Below are 17,745 nucleotides of genomic sequence, written 5' to 3'. Positions count from 1 at the left end.
AAGATAAAGAGTTAGTCCATTTCACTAATACGGGTTTATTTAAAAAAAAAGAATTTTACAAATTCATTATTTTAAACTAAATGACATTTTCCGAAAAGTTATTTTTGTAATATTTATATGTAATATTTATTTATTTAAAAGTATAAGTATAATATGTATATCAGTCGAAGTTATTCGGTTTCTGATTCACCTTCTACTAAATCTGGATGTACATCAGTTGAGTTATCTGTTAACAAACTTTTATAAAAAGGATGAAAGCATGGATTTACAAATGGTAGTAAATCAAGGAGATCCTTTTTCTTTTTTGAGCTGATCTTAATGTCTTGTGTTAGCATTGATATGTCGCTTATTGCTATTTACACCACGTTGTAACAAGTTCAATGTTTTAAAAGGAGCATATTCGTCTAAAGTGGTTTTATAAAGAATTTTTGCAAAATTTCTCTTTGTAAATCTTAGCCATCTAATATCTTTCCAAACGAATTTTCCCCCATCTAGATTATTGGTTCTCCACATTAGCTTTGTTTTTAAGAAAAGCTGGAAATCAAAAAAAATCTTGTAAGTTCATTTCAATTACGTTGAACGGATTTCTGCAACGTACACTTCTTATAAAATTGTACCAGTCACGTGGATGATATATTTGTGTCTATCACAGCGTGATCCACATCGCATTCCATGTGCGTGTGTCAAGGTTCTAAAAATTTGTGATCATTAATTTCTAAAGTGGGGTTAATTTCAAGAGCCAATGTGAACATTGCACACACGAATGAATTCTTATTTTGTCCCATACAGGAATCACTGTAAAAGATTGCATGATTAACTTGTGGAAGATTGTTTATATGTTTGAATAAGCATGATGCGATTTGATTGCCGCCACGGGCAGAAAGTGCCTCATGCCACATAAAGCAATGTGGGGTGCCAGTTGTACGGTTAAATTATAGGTCCAAAGCTGCCTTTTGTAGAAACTTATTGAGTTTCTTAAGTATGGGGTAGGCAAGCACTGCTGCAAATCAAAAGTATACACTTTAACTTTGGGATCATCGGAAGAGCAAGTTTTTTCATTTCTTTTTGACTCATATGCAAAATCTGCTTTACTCTGATGGGCTAAAAGTTCCTTTTCTAAATCACGTAGTAGAATATCATCGGATTCCTGTTTAGCAATAGCAATTTTAGCTTTAAATTTTTCGCACGTAGAACAGGCTGTAAAACATTTTTTAATTAAATAATTATAAGAAGCGTAAAAGGCTTCTTACACTATATGTTTTGTCATATGTATATGTATGTCTATTTAGAAAAATGCAGATACAAAATAGAAACGATTCTATTTTCGCCTGACACATAACTACATTAACCTATTCCTTAATTTGTTGGCAACATTTTTTGGAGTTATTTATTTATTGTAAGAAAAAAGCAAATAAATTGAACTACTTAAAGCATTGGAAGTCATACGACAATACGTGAGTGTAGAAAGAATGACAAGTCATATGTAGAAACCATATCGTGTAAAAAGGCCTTAAAGATGTAACTTACTTTTAAAAATACCACTGTATGAGGAAACACTAACTACGTTGGCTTTGTATTTATCGCAAAACAAAGTATACATTTGGGCCCGGGATAATACCGCATGTAAGTATTGGCAATTTGTATCTCTCCTGGTATAGTGACTTTCGTATTTTGGAAAGCTGTTTATGTAGTCCTTTACAAGTTGAACTTTATCATCCGTAAGTATATTTTTTCCTCCACCTGATCCACGCTTATCAACAAGGTCACTGTTAGGATAGTGTAATTTCTTCTTCAAAACAGTTTTGACGAAACTGGCACTCTATCAATGAACAAAATTCTCTGATTGTACGTACCCAACGACTAATATTTATTAAAAATGCTTTTCTGAAATGCAAGCGGAACCTTTGATTTGCACTTCATGCGACAATCAATAATAAGAGGTCTCAATTTTCTTTCCGACACAACAACATCCTTTACATTAACGTATGCCTTTCCCAAGTTCCGTCTTGTGCACGATTGTTTCCTCGAATAAGCTCTTTGGGATGTAGTCGGGGCCTCGTTGAGCAGTTCATCATCATCTAAATTGCTACTATTTCCATTATTAGTAGAAGTTGAGTCCTCATAGTCGGAATCTAGGACTGAGTCATCACTGTCAAAACGGAGATTTTCCTGTAAATTTGATTTATCTGCCTCATTCTCACTGCATAGTGGAGTATTAGAAACATTTGTTAATAAATCAGCCCCACTGCCCTCTAAAAACGACATACTTCGTTTTCCATTTCATTAATTTTAAATATTTTTATTAATTGCTTTATTATATTTTTTTAGTTCAGAAAATATTCAATTTTACCGAAACTTTTTTTTTCTGACCTCTTATAACCTCTGCATTAATCACAGGAAATTGCTTAACTCAAATGATTTTAAAATGGCGCTTTAGGCATACCAATCTAACTGCACTTTGCAAAAAGAATAAGAGCATATGTCATTCGCATTTGTCGCGTATGAAGATATAGCTCTCTTAAAAACTCACAACAAAAATGCATTAACAACTTTTGAAGAGATAGTGCATGCTTATATATATTTTCAACTTGTAATAAACACTCACCTTCACTTTGGCTCTTATGTCAGCTCTCTTGTGTATGACAAACTTAAAAAAAATGTAGGTGCAAAAACAACTTAAGTTATTATAGGCCATTTAAATATAACATTATTGTAATTGACCATCTTCTTAAGTATACTTAGACTCATATAGTAAATGCAATAGCGCTTCGTTGCGAGTTAGGCTAATATGTTTTTATTAATATTTACACTAAAAAAATAGTTAGAGTGATAGGAACTTCGCGTAAATATACAGTTTTATTAGTTGAATATGCTAGTATACATAATTCATTTCTTTCTTAAGTCGACTTAGGCGATTATTGCTTATGACCACAGAATTTATTTTTAGCGTCACTTAGTTCTAAATTAAGCATTTCTTTATTATCAATCCTCATTAATTTTATATTTTCTGTCATGTTGTCCAAAATGGTTTTGATATCATGCAAATTTATGATTTGTAATATTATGCCCGTCTCCTGAACTATTTCCTGACTATTGATATAAATGTCTACAAATCCTTTTTATTCTGTAATTCGTTTGGTATTCATTATTCCTTTAATCGGTTGTGTCCATAAGAGTATCGTCAGTATTGTCCATAGCTGTAAATTTAAGAGGCCGTTTGATGTTGCAATGATGCACTCTCTCTAATTTGGATTTTTTATATTTTGGTTGTTCTTTATGCCTAACTGCCTTGTAGTTCTTAATGAATCCTTCTTCCCTACCTTCTTCCCTAGATCTGTTTAATTTTCAATTATTTTTCTTTTATTTTCCTCTACATTCCTTTTCACTGTACCATTTTCAATTTTTCCCAAATGTACGTCACTAGGTGTGCATTTAATGCTTAAGTGGTGGCGCTCATTATAACTTCTAATTGCTTTTTGAATCAATTGTTTTATTGGAATATTTTTCTCTAATTTATATTTATATCTTGAATTTTTCGGCTATTGTGTTATGCAAACGCTCTATGTTGCATTACCCGTGTGACTGTTGGGTTTAGTTAGATGTAACTCAATGTTCTCTTTTTCTAAAAATTCTTTTATTCGGATTGTGTTAAATTCATTGTCTGCCACTATTTTCTTTGGTTTTCCTATTTTGGCAAAATGATCTTCTAATTGCTCGATAAGAGTAACGTGGTTTCTATCGTTTAACGGGTATGCCGCCCCAAATTTAGAAAATTTGTCTATTACCGTTAGAAAATAATTCCTTTTCATTACATACGTGTCTATATGAACGATCTCATTTTTGTCTGAGGGTGTTTCTGTGACTAAAAATTTAGGTTTTATTGGTTTTCTATCGTACTTGACTTCTTGGCATATCTCGCATTGATTAATCACCAATTGAATTACCTCCATGAGTTTTGGATAGTAAATTTTATTCTTAAGTTGGTTATATGTTTCGATTATCCCTGAATGCATGCTTTCCCTTACGTGATACAATGATATTTGCTTGACTGCTTCTACTTCTGTTTCTATATCTCTAGCCCTTGCAGTACATTTAGTTAAATTGTTTTGTTTATTGTTGGAAAACATTTTTATCAATTTTTCTTGAACTATGTTATAGCTTCTGTCTGAAAGTTCAGAAAATATTCCTACTTTACCTTTAGTGATATACTTTCTAAATATTTATCCCATTACTTCAAAATCACTTTCCGCTATATATATTATCCTTTTTCTATGTAATTCCTGTAATTCTTCAACTTTATTGTTTGTTAATATAATTTGTGTCTTATACTTGTTTACTATTTCTTCCTTAATGTAGAAGTTATCGTGCAAATTTTCATCTGCTGAATGGATTGTTACCATTGAAACATTTTCGTCCTCCACATTATCTATTATATCAAAATCTGATTCATTATCCCAGTTTTTCCGAACATTTTCTTCATTAACATGTTCCAATCTACTCAGGAAGTCCGCGACTCTATTCTCTTTTCCTTTAATATACTCGATCGTAAAATCATATTCACCTAATTTTAAAATCCATCTTTGATGTCTTGGCGACATGTCCCTTCCTTTGTACTTTGCATGTAAAAACTTAATTGGTTGGTGATCCGTTAAGATCTTAAATTTTCTCCCGTAGAGGTAGGGTCTTAGGTAATTAACGCTCCATAATATTGCCAAAAATTCCTTGTCCGTTGCTGCGTAATTTCTTTCATGATTATTCAAGGTTCTTGAAATGAAACAAACCGGATGTCCTTCTTGTGATAGAACGGCTCCAATTGCATAATTGGAGGCATCTGTGGTTAATGTGAACATTTTTTCAAAATCTGGATATCTTAAAATGGGATGACTACCAGTCAATAATTTTAGCTTTTCGAATGCTTCTATATATGTTGGGTCGTTTACGTTTACTTTTATGCCTTTCTTTAGATATTTCGTAATAGGTTGGGTTACCTTCACGTAATCTTTTATAAATTTCCTATAATATCCGGTGAGCCCAAGGAAACTTTTAATTTGTTTCTCTGTTTTTGGTAACGTGATTTCCTGAATTATTTTAATTTTGTTAGGGTTTGGTTTTAGTCCGTCTTTTGTCAGAATATGTCCCAAAAATTCCGTCTCTTTTTTTAAAAAATTGCACTTGTCTATTTGAATTTTTAAATTCACTTTTTCTAATGCCGTAAAAATCTCCGTGATCGCCCTTATATGTTCTTTCAATGAGGTGCTGAATATTAATATATCATCTAGATATACTACGCAAGTTTTGTTTATGAATTCTCTTAGGGTCTCATTCATCAGCCTTTGGAACGTCGCTGGGGCGTTTTTTAAACCGAAGGGCATCCTTACGAATTCATATAATCCATGTGGTGTCACAAATGCGGTCTTCTCTCTATCTTGTTCCCTCACCAAAATCTGGTGATAACCCTTCGCTAAATCCAGAGTGGTGAAGTATTGCGCCCTGCCCAGTTTGTCCAGAATGGAATCTATATTTGGCAGTGGAAATTTATCATCGATAGTTATTTCATTTAGCTTCCTGTAGTCCACCACGAGTCTATATTTCTTTTCTCCTGAATTATCGATTTTTTAGGTACTATTATCAAAGGGCTTGCATAACGCGAAGAACTTTTCCTGATTATCCCCTGTGCTTCCATTTCCCTTACTTGTTTTCTCACTTCTGTCTCATGTTGGGGTGGATATTTGTATAGTTTTGAATTTATTTTTTCTTCGGTTGTTGTCCTAATTTCATGCTGTATTTTCATTGTACTAGTTAATCTATCTCCTTCTTTAAAGAATAATTTCTGGAATCTACTTAACATTTTTAAAATTTCTCTTTTTTCTTCTTCATTCAAGTGCTCTAACTGAATTCTGTTTTGAAGTTCACTATAAAATTCTATGGCTTCTAATGCACAAATCTCCAAATTATTATATGGGTTTATTAAAAAATATGTTACTTTATCATTAAATGAGATATATCCGTCTTCCAAATTTACCATTATTCTAAAACAATTTAACAAGTCGATTCCTATTATAAATTTATATCTTCGTCCCTTTAATTCAGCTACTTTCCATCTAATCTTCGCATAATGGGGTATATTAAATTCGTCAGGTGCATCCGTCACAGCTTCATGTCTAATAAAATCTTTTTTGTGAATGGTACTAAACTTTATTGGTTCCTTTAATAATTTTTTTCTAAAATCTTTAATGTTACTGTCTATTAAACTAATACTCGCCCCTGTGTCTATTAATGCGTCATATATTTTTCCTTTTATTTTAATGTTTATGATGGGTAAAAAATCTGAGGTCGTTCACAAAAAAAATTATTTTGATTGTTTGGGGTTCGTTTAAATTGACCTCCGTCGTATTTACATTCTTTTAGTTCAGAATTTTCTATTATTTCATTTAACTTATAGTTTTGTACATCATTTCTGGATTCCATGGGTGCGTTTAGGTCTTGCCTAGGTTGTTCCAAGCGATTTTGGCTGAAACATGGCCTAGGGTGTCCTACCTGCCCGACCCTCTGGATATTGTGTACACCATAAGGTTCTATATTATCAACGTCCATGGGTTCGTTTAGGTTTTGCCTAGGTTGATTCCATCTATTTTGGTTGAAATTTGGCCTAGGGTGTCCTACCTGCCCGAAACGCTGGAAGTTGCCTGATGGGTTATTATAATTGTTATTATTATTAGTTTGTGGAACTCTATAGCGTCCTGAATTATTAAATTGTTTATTCCAATTATTCCAATTATTATTATTCCTATTGTTATTATTATAATTATTACGATTGTAGTTTTCTATACGTTCTTGTGTATAATTATTATGTTTATTCTTGTAGCTTTGGTTCATATTTGAATCGTATTTAGTATTTTTGAATTTCCTGTATTCTGGCCTAATACAAGTATCTTCGAACCTTCTTCTCGTCAAAATTCTAAGTATGTCATTAATATTGTCCACCTCATAAATTTTGTCTAACAATACACCTTGCGTCATTTCCTTCGCGGTATTGACTAAAAGGCTATCTATGTTCGATAAGTCAATGTAATGGTCGTCTTGGTAATATATGATTAGTTCGTCTGCCTTATACTTAATGTTTTGTAATTCTATTATAAGTTCACTTACCGAGTGTACCTTTAGGTTGGCTATTATTTTATATAGATGGTGTGGTTCCACGTTGGGTCGGTACCTCAATTTTAGTGTCTCCTTTATTAAATTCCAGTTGTCTGGTGTAGGTATATTGATGAGGACGTCCTTGGCTTGTCCTTGGATAACTTTATAAAATATTATTCGGACCCCTTCTTTTTTTAGATTTTCGTATGAAATTGTTGAAAGCAAATATTCGATGCTGCTGAAGAAACTGTTTACCGTCACTTCTCCTGTACCGGTAAAAGTTGGCAAGTGATTTATCATCTTAAAAATGTTGTCTCTTTTGCTGTTGTCCTGTATATGGTGTTGTTCCAGGTTTTGTTTTTGTTGCTGTAACTGGTGTGTTTGTTGTTGTAGGTCTAAGTATGCTTGGCGTAAGCGTTCTAATTGTTGATCCTTTCTGGCCAGTTCTTCGGCCACGCTGACGGATGCAATGTGAGCCTGTTCTTCCATTCTTCTCCGTTTGTCAAAGGATTGTTGCCTCTTGGAATACAGTTTTAGAAAAAATTATAGTGGTGTCTATTGTAAATATTCACTGCACTATAACAATTTTTTATTTTTTTTTATTTTTTTTATTTTAGTGGTGTTCAAGTTGCAATAATGTTCACTGCACTATTTTTTCTTTTTAGTGGTGTTCAAGTTGCCTAAATGTTCACTGCACTGTTGTTGTTGTTGTTGAGGTGGTTGAACATTTCTTAGCTGAAATGCTCCTAATTAGTGACCAGCACCGTTTTAATACCACTATCTCGTGAAATGATGAGTTGTTGTTGCATTTTTTTTTTTTTTTTTTTTTTTTTTTTGTGGTGTTTCCGGGTCAGATCCACTTAGTGAGGTCCAAGTATAGGAGCAAATCCTTTATCTCGATGACTGAGATCTCCTTAATTTGCTGTAGGAAAGGCTTACCGAAGGATCGGAGTCGTGCCCTGGCTAGTCCCGGACATTCACATAAATAGTGGAACAGACTTTCCTTCACCCCTTCCGTTTGACAGCTTCTACAGATAGGATTAAAGGGTAGGTTGAGTCTAGCTGCGTGATCCCCTACTTTCCAATGTCCTGTAAGGGTTGCAGTGATACGTGAAATGTTTGGCCGAGAACATCCTAACAGGTCATTCGTCCTTTGGATTTTATATGACGGCCATGTGTTTTTTGTTGTGATACATGTAGGTATTTGCTTCCATCTTCTTTCGGCTAAAGCATGATAGTGTGAAGCAATAGATGCTTTAAGTTTGTTCAGTGGGGTGGAAACTGCCACCGCCTCTGCTATGTCTAGTGTTGAGCCCTTTCTTGCTAGCTCATCCGCTGTCTCATTGCCTCGTATGTTCCTATGACCGGGAACCCATATCAGGGTAATTTCAAGCCAATGGCTGAGCAGTTTCAGCTTCTCTCTACACTGTAGGACCAGTTTGGATGAAATGTAGTTGGAGTCTAAGGCCTTGATAGCTGCTTGACTGTCTGAGAAGATAGCTACTCTTGCACCAACTACCTTGTAGAGTTCTAGGGATTTGCATGCTTCTCTGATCGCTAAAAGTTCTGCCTGGAACACGCTGGCATAATCAGGAAGACGAATTGATTGAGATAGGTTGAGTGGCTCCGAATGGAAGCCAGCTCCCACACCACAGTTCATCTTAGAACCATCGGTATAGATTTCGATATCGTGTCTTCCAATCACCTCTCCTTTGCTCCACTCGGCTCTCGGTGGGAAGCGTACCGTAAAGCCTTTCTTGAAGTTTAGGTCGGGGACTGTGTAGTCTGATCCGTTTTTGAGCAGCGGGGGTCCCTGTAGGAGGATCTTGCTGTGACCGTACGGCCTTGTTGTCCAGCTTCCTATGTCTCTGAGTCTCACCGCGCTGCAAGTAGCTATTGTTTTAATGTGTAAATCTAATGGCAATAGATGTGTTAGTACATTGAGCGCTTCAGTAGGACTGGTGCTAAGCGCTCCTGTAGTTAGGATACACGCTGTTCTTTGTATCTTGTTCAGCTTAGTTTTGTTGTATTTCCTTTCTGTTGCAGGCCACCAAACTAGTGCCGCATATGTTAGTATTGGCCTTACAATGGCTGTGTAGGACCAGTTGGATAATTTTGGTTGGAGACCCGATTTATTTTCCCAACATTCTCTTACATGTGTAAAGTGCTATGTTCGCTTTCTTTACCCTGTACTCTACGTTGGACTTCCAGCTGAGTTTGGGGTCCAGGATAACGCCTAGGTATTTGGCCTGTTTGGTTAGCGTGAGGCTGACGCCGTTTAGTTTTGGGAGATTAAAGTTTGGCACCTTGGTTTTCTTGGTGAATAGCATCAGTTCAGTTTTTCTCGGGTTTACGCTTAAACCACAGTCCGTGGCCCAATTGCTGAGTAATACCAGAGCTCCTTCCATAATCTCACTGATTGTGGTTGGAAACATTCCTGAAACCATAAGCACTATGTCGTCCGCGTACGCCACCACTTTAATTCCCTTTTGGTTAAATTTGGTGAGGATGTTGTTGGCGACTAGTAACCACAGTAGAGGGGATAAGACTCCTCCCTGAGGGGTTCCCCTGTTGACAGAGCGTTTTATCGTGCTGCTGCCTACCTCACCGATGATTATTCTAGTTTTGAGCATGTTCTCTATCCATTCGTTGAGACCTGTGTCTATGCCTAACATGTTAAGAGCCTCAATTATGGATCTTGTGGTGACATTGTTGAAGGCCCCCTCTATGTCGAGAAAAGCGACTAGTGAGTATTGCTTGTATTCTATGCTCCTCTCAATCGCACTTACAACCTCGTGAAGAGCTGTCTCTGTGGATTTTCCTTTGAGATAGGCATGTTGAGATGGTGAAATCGTTGAGTCTGTAATCTTTTCCCTGAGATATACATCCAACAGTCGCTCGAGAGTTTTGAGGATGAAGGAGGATAGGCTGATGGGTCTGAAATCCTTCGCTGTATCATGACCGCGTCTACCAGCTTTAGGGATAAATATCACTTTTACCCTCCTCCAGCTCTTTGGTATGTGCCCTAGCATAAGGCTTTTCCTGAAAAAGACCTCCAGCCAGGGAATCGTCGTTTCTCGAGTGTTCCACAGCATGGCTGGGAATATCCCATCTGGACCGGCTGCCTTATATGGTTCAAAGTTTTTTATCGCCCATAATATTCTATCTTGGGATACGATGTGGTTGATTATAATGGGTGGTATTTTGGATGTTTGAACACTGTCAGTATTGTTCTCAATGTATTCTGTGTTGCCTGGGAAGTGTGTATTTATAAGATGTTCTAGTGTGTCGGCCGATGATTTTGTCCACTCTCCGATGTCTTTCTTCAAGAAGGAAGGGCAGGAGTGTTCCTTGGATAAAAGCTTGCCTAGTCTCGCCGTATCTTTGGTTGATTCTATGGAACTACAAAAATCTCTCCAAGCCTCTGTCCGAGCCTCTTTGATTGCTTTCTTGTACTCCCTAAGGCAGTCTTTGTAGGGTTTGAAATATTTGTGTTTGTAGCAGATGTTGAAGATTTCTCTTGTCATTTTCCTGAGTTGACTTAGATCTTCATTCCACCAGGTAGGATAAGTTGTTTTACCATATGTGGCAGGGCATGAAGCTTCAAGTCCTTTCGTCAAGGAAGTTTCGAAAGCTCTTACTTTCTCATCTAGGTCTTCCTTTGACGTTATGGTTCTGTTTAAGTGTTGAAGTTTAGACTGGGCCACTCTACGGAATGTGTGCCAGTTTGTTCTTCTAGGATTTCTATATGGGAGAGGTTTCTCAAGCTTGAGATTAATATCGAAGAGAATCCAGCTGTGGTCCGAGAAGGATCTCTTGTCGGATACCCTCCAATTTGTGACTATTTGGGAGTTATTGTTTGTGCATAGGGTAACGTCTAAGACCTCTTCCCAGCCAGGAAAGTTTGCCGAGCTCGGAAAAGTGAAGGTTGGGGTGGTCCCTACATTACATATGTCTAGGTTGGTGTTTAATAGGAATTCAAAAAGTGACTCACCTCTTTCATTCGTCTCTGAACTGCCCCAGAGCTCATTTCTAGCGTTTGCGTCGCAGCCCATCAGTAGTTTGTCAGTGCTGCTTAGTGTTGTCAGGAAACGAGCCACTTCGTCTGGCGGCGCCGGTTTCTCGTGTGGCATGTACACCGATGCCAGGTATATCGCCGATTTCTGCAGCTCCACTTTCACCACCGTAAAATCAGGAGTACTGAAATCAGAACACAGAAAAGCTTTTAGGTGTTTTTTGGTGATTATGCATGACCGTGGCTTACCGTCTGCTTTGTTGTAGAAAATGTTGATGCTCTTGTTGTTTTGGAACCCCTTAATTTCGTTGTCTCTGACCCGGGGCTCCTGTATGAAACCGATGTCGATGTCCCCTTCCCTGAGGAAGACATCCAAGTTCTCTGTAGCACATTTCGAGTGCTGCAGATTCACCTGTATGGCTCTAGGCATCGGATTTATTGTCGTCTTCAGCTAGGTCCAGCTTTTCTAGCCTTTCTAGCTGTATGTTGTTGTCGACCTCGTCTGGATCTTCCTCATTTTCATTGCTGTCTGCTTTGAAAATCTTCAGTTTGGCCTTTCTTAGACCAAACCGCATTTTGTTGTCTTGTTGTTTCAGTATTGGTAGACACTCGTCGTTGATCTGCAGAACGAACGACATCCTGCTCTTTTGCGGTTTTTCTGCCTTCACGATTGCCCAGTCGTCCATCGGCACCGCAGGGTTGTGTGACTTGAGGTATTTCAGCACTTCTGCACCGCTCAAGTCCATCACTGGTAGCCAAATGCGAGCGCGAGGAGGGCAAGGGATGTCTTTGGCCGGAATTAGCTTAAGTTTTAAGCCTTCCAGTGTGCTGCTGATCTCAGCAACACACCTTTCTAAGACAACCCTTGACCAGTCGTCGTCGCACTTGATGACCCTGCAGCCGCGAAGTACTCCTGCAGAATCGAAGGAAGGGAGAGTTCCGCCCTGTGCTCCAACCACATGCTTGTCTAGCACGAGCTTGGACAGTTTGGCCTCCACTTGCCCCCACTTCTGCAGGACCACTTTGCCACTGTTTGTGGTTTCATCGATTAGTGCATAGAGGAGGTTATCCTTAACCACCTCACTGAACGGTCGTTGTTTTGCTTCTTCGATGCTGCTGGACACCTTAGGTCTCTTCGGTGCCTGATCGATCACGTCCTGTGACCTGTTTCTCTTCAACGCATCGCCTTTTTTCCTGTCGTCTTCTTTAGGTTTTTTGGATAAGAAGTCTTCATACTCCTTAACCACCTGCTGGTATTTTAATTTGTCAGCCGCGTCGCGCTCGTCAGTCGCTCCAGCGAGTTCATTTTTGGCAATCTTGCTTAGAATGAACCTTGCCTTCGTGTAGCGAGATTTCATGAGAGCACCCTCGGATTTGTGCTTTTTAGCGACCTGACTCTCTCTCTGAGTGCCGTCTGCCGCCTTTTTCGATGCTTGTGGTAGAATTGTTTGTTGTTGTTGTTGCTTGATTGGTAAGGGTGTGCTATGGCTGGTACTTCCCTTACTCTTTGCTGACTCAGCCGTATCTTGGCTAGAGGCCAGCAGGGTATCCTCTTCGGAGGATGGTATTGTGTCGCAGCGCGGCACATATTTTTTGTTTTTTTTCATTTTGTTGTGTGTTCATTTTCATCTATTTCTTACGGTTGCTTAGCCTGACTACGTCAAGCTCCACAACCAACGAGTATTTAGGGGAAGTAATGGGGTCCTCCGCGGCAGCGCCCCTTACCGCGGTAAGGCCACAGTTACTCTCGAAGGCGGCCAGGTATTCGAGAGGGAAACTCCGTTCGCGATGCACACGTTTTAATTCCCTGCACCATTCAGCCCTCGGCACGATTCCAAGCACACCTTGACTTGGGAATGTGTTGGTACGGTACTCTCTGTATAGATGATTGGACGAGCATCCCACACGCCGTAGCATGTAAGGGTGTTCTACCAATCCTCATACAGAGCTTCCCTCTTAGTTCATGACAGGTTAAATTCCTAAGAAGGAATTTAGCCTTCATTTAAGCCCTATCCCCGCGGCAAGGAGACCAACCACGATAGGGCACTAGTTTTTTTATTTTAGTTAACGTATGTTAAGTTATACCCTGGAGGGTCCGGTCAACTCCTGAGTTGGCTACGGATTCGCAGGATTAATTTTGGGTGTTTATAAAACTTTTTATTTTTTTCACTGCCCGTATTTCGTTTCAATGGATCCTTTTTACTGCTTAAAGGATCCTACCGACTGCGCCATTTACGTTTCCGGATCGCGGTTGACATAAAAAAACTAAATTTGTATTCTTTTTATTTTACTTATAAACTTTATTTATTCTATATTATTTCAGTTTAGTTAAGTTTGACAACTATTCCAATGAACGGGAGGAACAAGACTAACTTTATTATTTTACTTAAGGTAAAATCAAAGCTTACATATATATAATTACATATACATAATTACATTGGTTTATAAAAAATTGTTGTGTTACTTATTAATATTACATTTTCGTGTGGGAACGGAAATGCCGATTTGACAATATTTATTGTAAGCAGACAGTGAAGTTAGTTAATTTGGGACGGTTGCAATTCTTGGAATTGCGACCGAAAAATAATTTTGATTTATGAATTTAATCGTAATTTCTGTAAATAAATCGGAAATAGGTTTAGTATTCCACTTTGTCTTTAATTATATTTGCAATGAATTCATCTATAGTGTTAGTGCTTGGTTTTATATATATAACTTGCGCATGTCTCCCAAAGCTAAAATCTAAGCCTAGCGACTACAAAAACAAAATACATTCGTAGACGCAGTCGCAGCGGCCATGATTCTATCAGCGACGGCGCTGAACAATTTAGAACAAAAACAAAAAGTTCATTCATAAGTTCGAGCTCATATTTCAATTTCATTCATAAAACGAGCCGCCCATATGACAATTTTCGCGACCATTCGAAAATAGTCAATATTGGAATATTTCGCGTGGAATTATTTGCCAATATATGATAAATCTTGAATTTTTGTCATGTCGAGTGGCCGCGGCTCCGTATGTATGTATGCACCCTTATATGTATGTAAATATGTCTTCTAACTGTTCGACAGTCACGAGTTAATGCGACTTAGATTCCTTGAACAATTCCAGCGAATCACACATTTCTGTCCACAAAGCCGCATATATGTACCCTATGATCAAAAAGTACCGGGAATGTTTAAATTAAACAAAACAGAGTTACAATAAATTTCAGGCAAATTTATATTATCTCCTTCAAAATATGACCCGTCTGAAGCAACACACATGTGCCAACGTTTAACCCAGTCCTCCAAACACCCCCGGCAGGCCGACATGGCCTTCAGCTCCTTCGTTGTATTCTCTGTGATCAGTGCGATGGCGCGTTACCATTATGCAAAATCCAAGAATTGTTTGCTCACATTTCCGGCCGTTTGCAACATACAGCATCTCTCAAAGGCTTCAAAATGGATAAATAATATTCTTTATTGACTGTCTGGCCCGATGGAAGGTACTCATGGTGGACTATGCCTTGGCAATCGAAGAAAACAGTCAACATCACCTTCCCGGTTCTTTTTGCTCATAGGGTATACATATCCCATCTTTTCACTGACGGACAAGAAGACGGTCGCAGTTGTTGTTTTTTATATGCATACATTTTGCGTTCGTTGAAGGTTTGTATATAATTATATACATATGCGTGTATGCGCGTTTGGCTTTCTGGATGCATCCATGGATATTAGAATATTTTCTCATCAATATGTGTATGTAAGTAGTTCAGATTTGACTGAAGAGATTAAATACATACATACATATATGAAAGCACATTCATATGCATTGCCTTTATGGCTGTTTTACATATAAATCAATTCAAAAGAAGTATGAATAATTTTATATAGAAAATAAATTTATGAATAACAGGTATTAGAAAAGCTGAATACACTATTTTAAATCAATTCTAATTAAACCAAATATAAAAAATTAAATAAAAATATCGAACAAAGAAAAATACCTAAGGGACTTGAACCTGAGTCAAACATGAGACTATGTACTGCATATACAACACGTCTTTCACGATTGCGCTAATCTATAACTTCTAGTGAACTTTTCGAAACCAGTCATTTATTCGATTCGCAGTTTTATATGCACATATTCTGCATTAGTTGAAAGTTTGTATGTAATTATATGCATATGTATGTGTGTATGCGTGTTTGGCTTTCTGGACGGATATTAGCCTTCCTATACCCGCGTTAATTTTTGTAACACATATACCCGCGCACGGTCTCACAGACCGAAAGTTCAAACTACATAAAATATTAGTTTTTTCAAACAAAACTAAAAACAAATTATTATTTTTCAATCCCGTAGATGTAATAAAAAAATAAAACTACGCATTAAATTTGTATTCACTTATTTTATTGATTTTAAGTGATTAACGAAAAAGCCATCGAAATCGATAATTTTTTCTTAAGTACTACAAAAACAAAACAATAACATATTTTTTTTATTCACATAAATAAAAATAAGTTATAATAACTTAAAAACACTTCTTGGACAATACATAAATTATATTAGTTTTTAGTCTTGAAATAAAAAATCATGGCATATCGCAATTCATGTAAAAATCTGTCTTAAAAAGAACACTTACGCTTTTACCTCATCAAAAAAAAAAACAAAAAATGCCTTTTCTAGCTTAAAAAATATTTATTTGCAATAAAAACGTCAGACTAAAGTGGGACACACTGTAGTATTTTTGAAACGCGGCTACAACTTCTTCATTCCCTTCATTCCCTTATTGGAGCTAGTTTATCTACGGCAGTCCTTTCCGCTCGCGTGAATTTATTGTCAAATCTTAGACAACGCATTAATAAATAAAATCGATTCCAGCTCATAGTTAATCGAAATATCTCCGAAGAGGAACCATCTGTTTTGAATAAATCTTTAGCATTGAAGCGACTATTTCTCCTAATTCCAGCAAAGATTAAAAGGCCTAAAATGGCTTCGATTTCTATGTTGCCTGTATAGGTACAGTCGCTTTTTCTTGAAAAATTAGGTTTTATGAGATGATTAGAACTGGTGAATTTCGTTGTTAACATGTAGTGAACCGAATTTCATGAACTAGTGAATTTCGTTGTTAACATGTAGTGAACGGAATTTCATGAACTAGTGAATTTCGCTGTTAACATGTAGTGAACAGAATTTCATGAACTAGTGAATTTCGTTGTTAACATGTAGTTAACAGAATTTCATAAGCTAGTGAATTTCGTTGTTAACATGTAGCTGACAGAATCTCATGAATAAGTGAATTTCGTTGTTAACACATAGTTAACAGAATCTCTTCAACTGGGTAATTTTGTAGGTAATACTTACGGATCCCATATACAATAATCCTTCAAAATTACTAATACAAATGGTTATTTATTGCATATTATTTATTTAATAAATAATTTTAATATTTATCTAGTTAATTTTTAGTTTCTAAAGAAAATTAATACAATATAACTTAATGAGAAATGTATTTTTGCCCAATATAACATCTAATTTAATAGGAAGGTTTTTAAGTTAATAACATACATATATTTCAAGTATTAAAAAAGTTATTAATTTTTTCAAAGTTTTAGTTTGTTCTATTTATGTACAGCTATTTATTTTAGTTTTATTACATATAAAATTACGTTATTACATATTACATATAAAATTACGTTAAGTTTTAGTTATTTATTTTAATATTTACATTGTAAAATTAGGTTTGGTGTTAGAAAAATTTACTTTTTACTTTTAGTTATTTATATACATGAACTAGCGTACCCTCGCCCACTTCGCTAGACGATAAATTCAATGATTTGCTGAAAGAGAATAAAATTAATACGAAACAAAGCAAATTCTTTGATACAATTTCATTCGAACTGTATTGTAACACTTTTTGGTAGACAACGTTTTTGGTTTTTTCATCTTTCGCGTGAATAATGACGATGGTTTGCCAACTCGTGAGCAAGCTACATACAATTGTCCATGAGAAAAAATTGGGTATTCTAAATTAATACCGCACATTTGTAGAGACTGTCCTTGCGCCTTATTAATTCTCATAGCGAAGGCAAAGCGAATAGGGAACTGCAAACGTTTGAAATCGAATGGTAAATCCGTCGGAATCAGTGGAATTCTGGGTATCAAAATGTCTTCTCCTTTGTACTTCCCTTTCAAAATTGTTGCTTCGATAACGATACCCATTCGATAACGTGCCCCAAAGTCGTGGCACATAACTATTGCGCAGCATAATAATCGGTGCTCCAATTTTTAATCGTAAATTATGAGGTGGTAAGCCTGGCAAATCGAGTGAGTTTAAGAATTCAGTTGGATAATTTACGACCTCATCTTATCAGTAATGGTGTCCATTGACTTATACGCAACTATGCCACCAGGTATTTGATCTAAAATAGCTGCATTTATATCATTGACGTCCTTATTTTTCCCAGCTAAAATTGCTCTTTCGCTGAGTCAATCATGGTTTTTGTAATGTTGAACTATGTTTGGAAATACACTCTGTATCAATGCCTCTTTAGACTGTGCAAAAGTGCAGAAATTGTTAGGTAATGTTATCATTCCTGTTGTTTTTGAA

The 17,745-nt window shown here is 36.6% G+C and overlaps 1 protein-coding gene across 1 annotated transcript; it reads right to left on the bottom strand.

Annotated features, from left to right (window-relative positions):
* Window positions 1–11,574: 11,574 nt before the first annotated feature.
* Window positions 11,575–12,759, bottom strand: LOC129250365 (uncharacterized). Its single transcript, XM_054889994.1, has one exon. The coding sequence runs from the start codon at window positions 12,757–12,759 to the stop codon at window positions 11,575–11,577; it is 1,185 nt and encodes a 394-aa protein (XP_054745969.1).
* Between the last annotated feature and the right edge of the window lie 4,986 nt (window positions 12,760–17,745).

This window comes from Anastrepha obliqua, chromosome 6, assembly GCF_027943255.1.
Source record: "Anastrepha obliqua isolate idAnaObli1 chromosome 6, idAnaObli1_1.0, whole genome shotgun sequence".
NCBI classification, from domain to species: Eukaryota; Metazoa; Arthropoda; class Insecta; order Diptera; family Tephritidae; genus Anastrepha; species Anastrepha obliqua.
The sequence above is the reverse complement of the archived record's forward strand: the minus strand, read 5'-3'. Positions and strand labels throughout refer to the sequence as shown.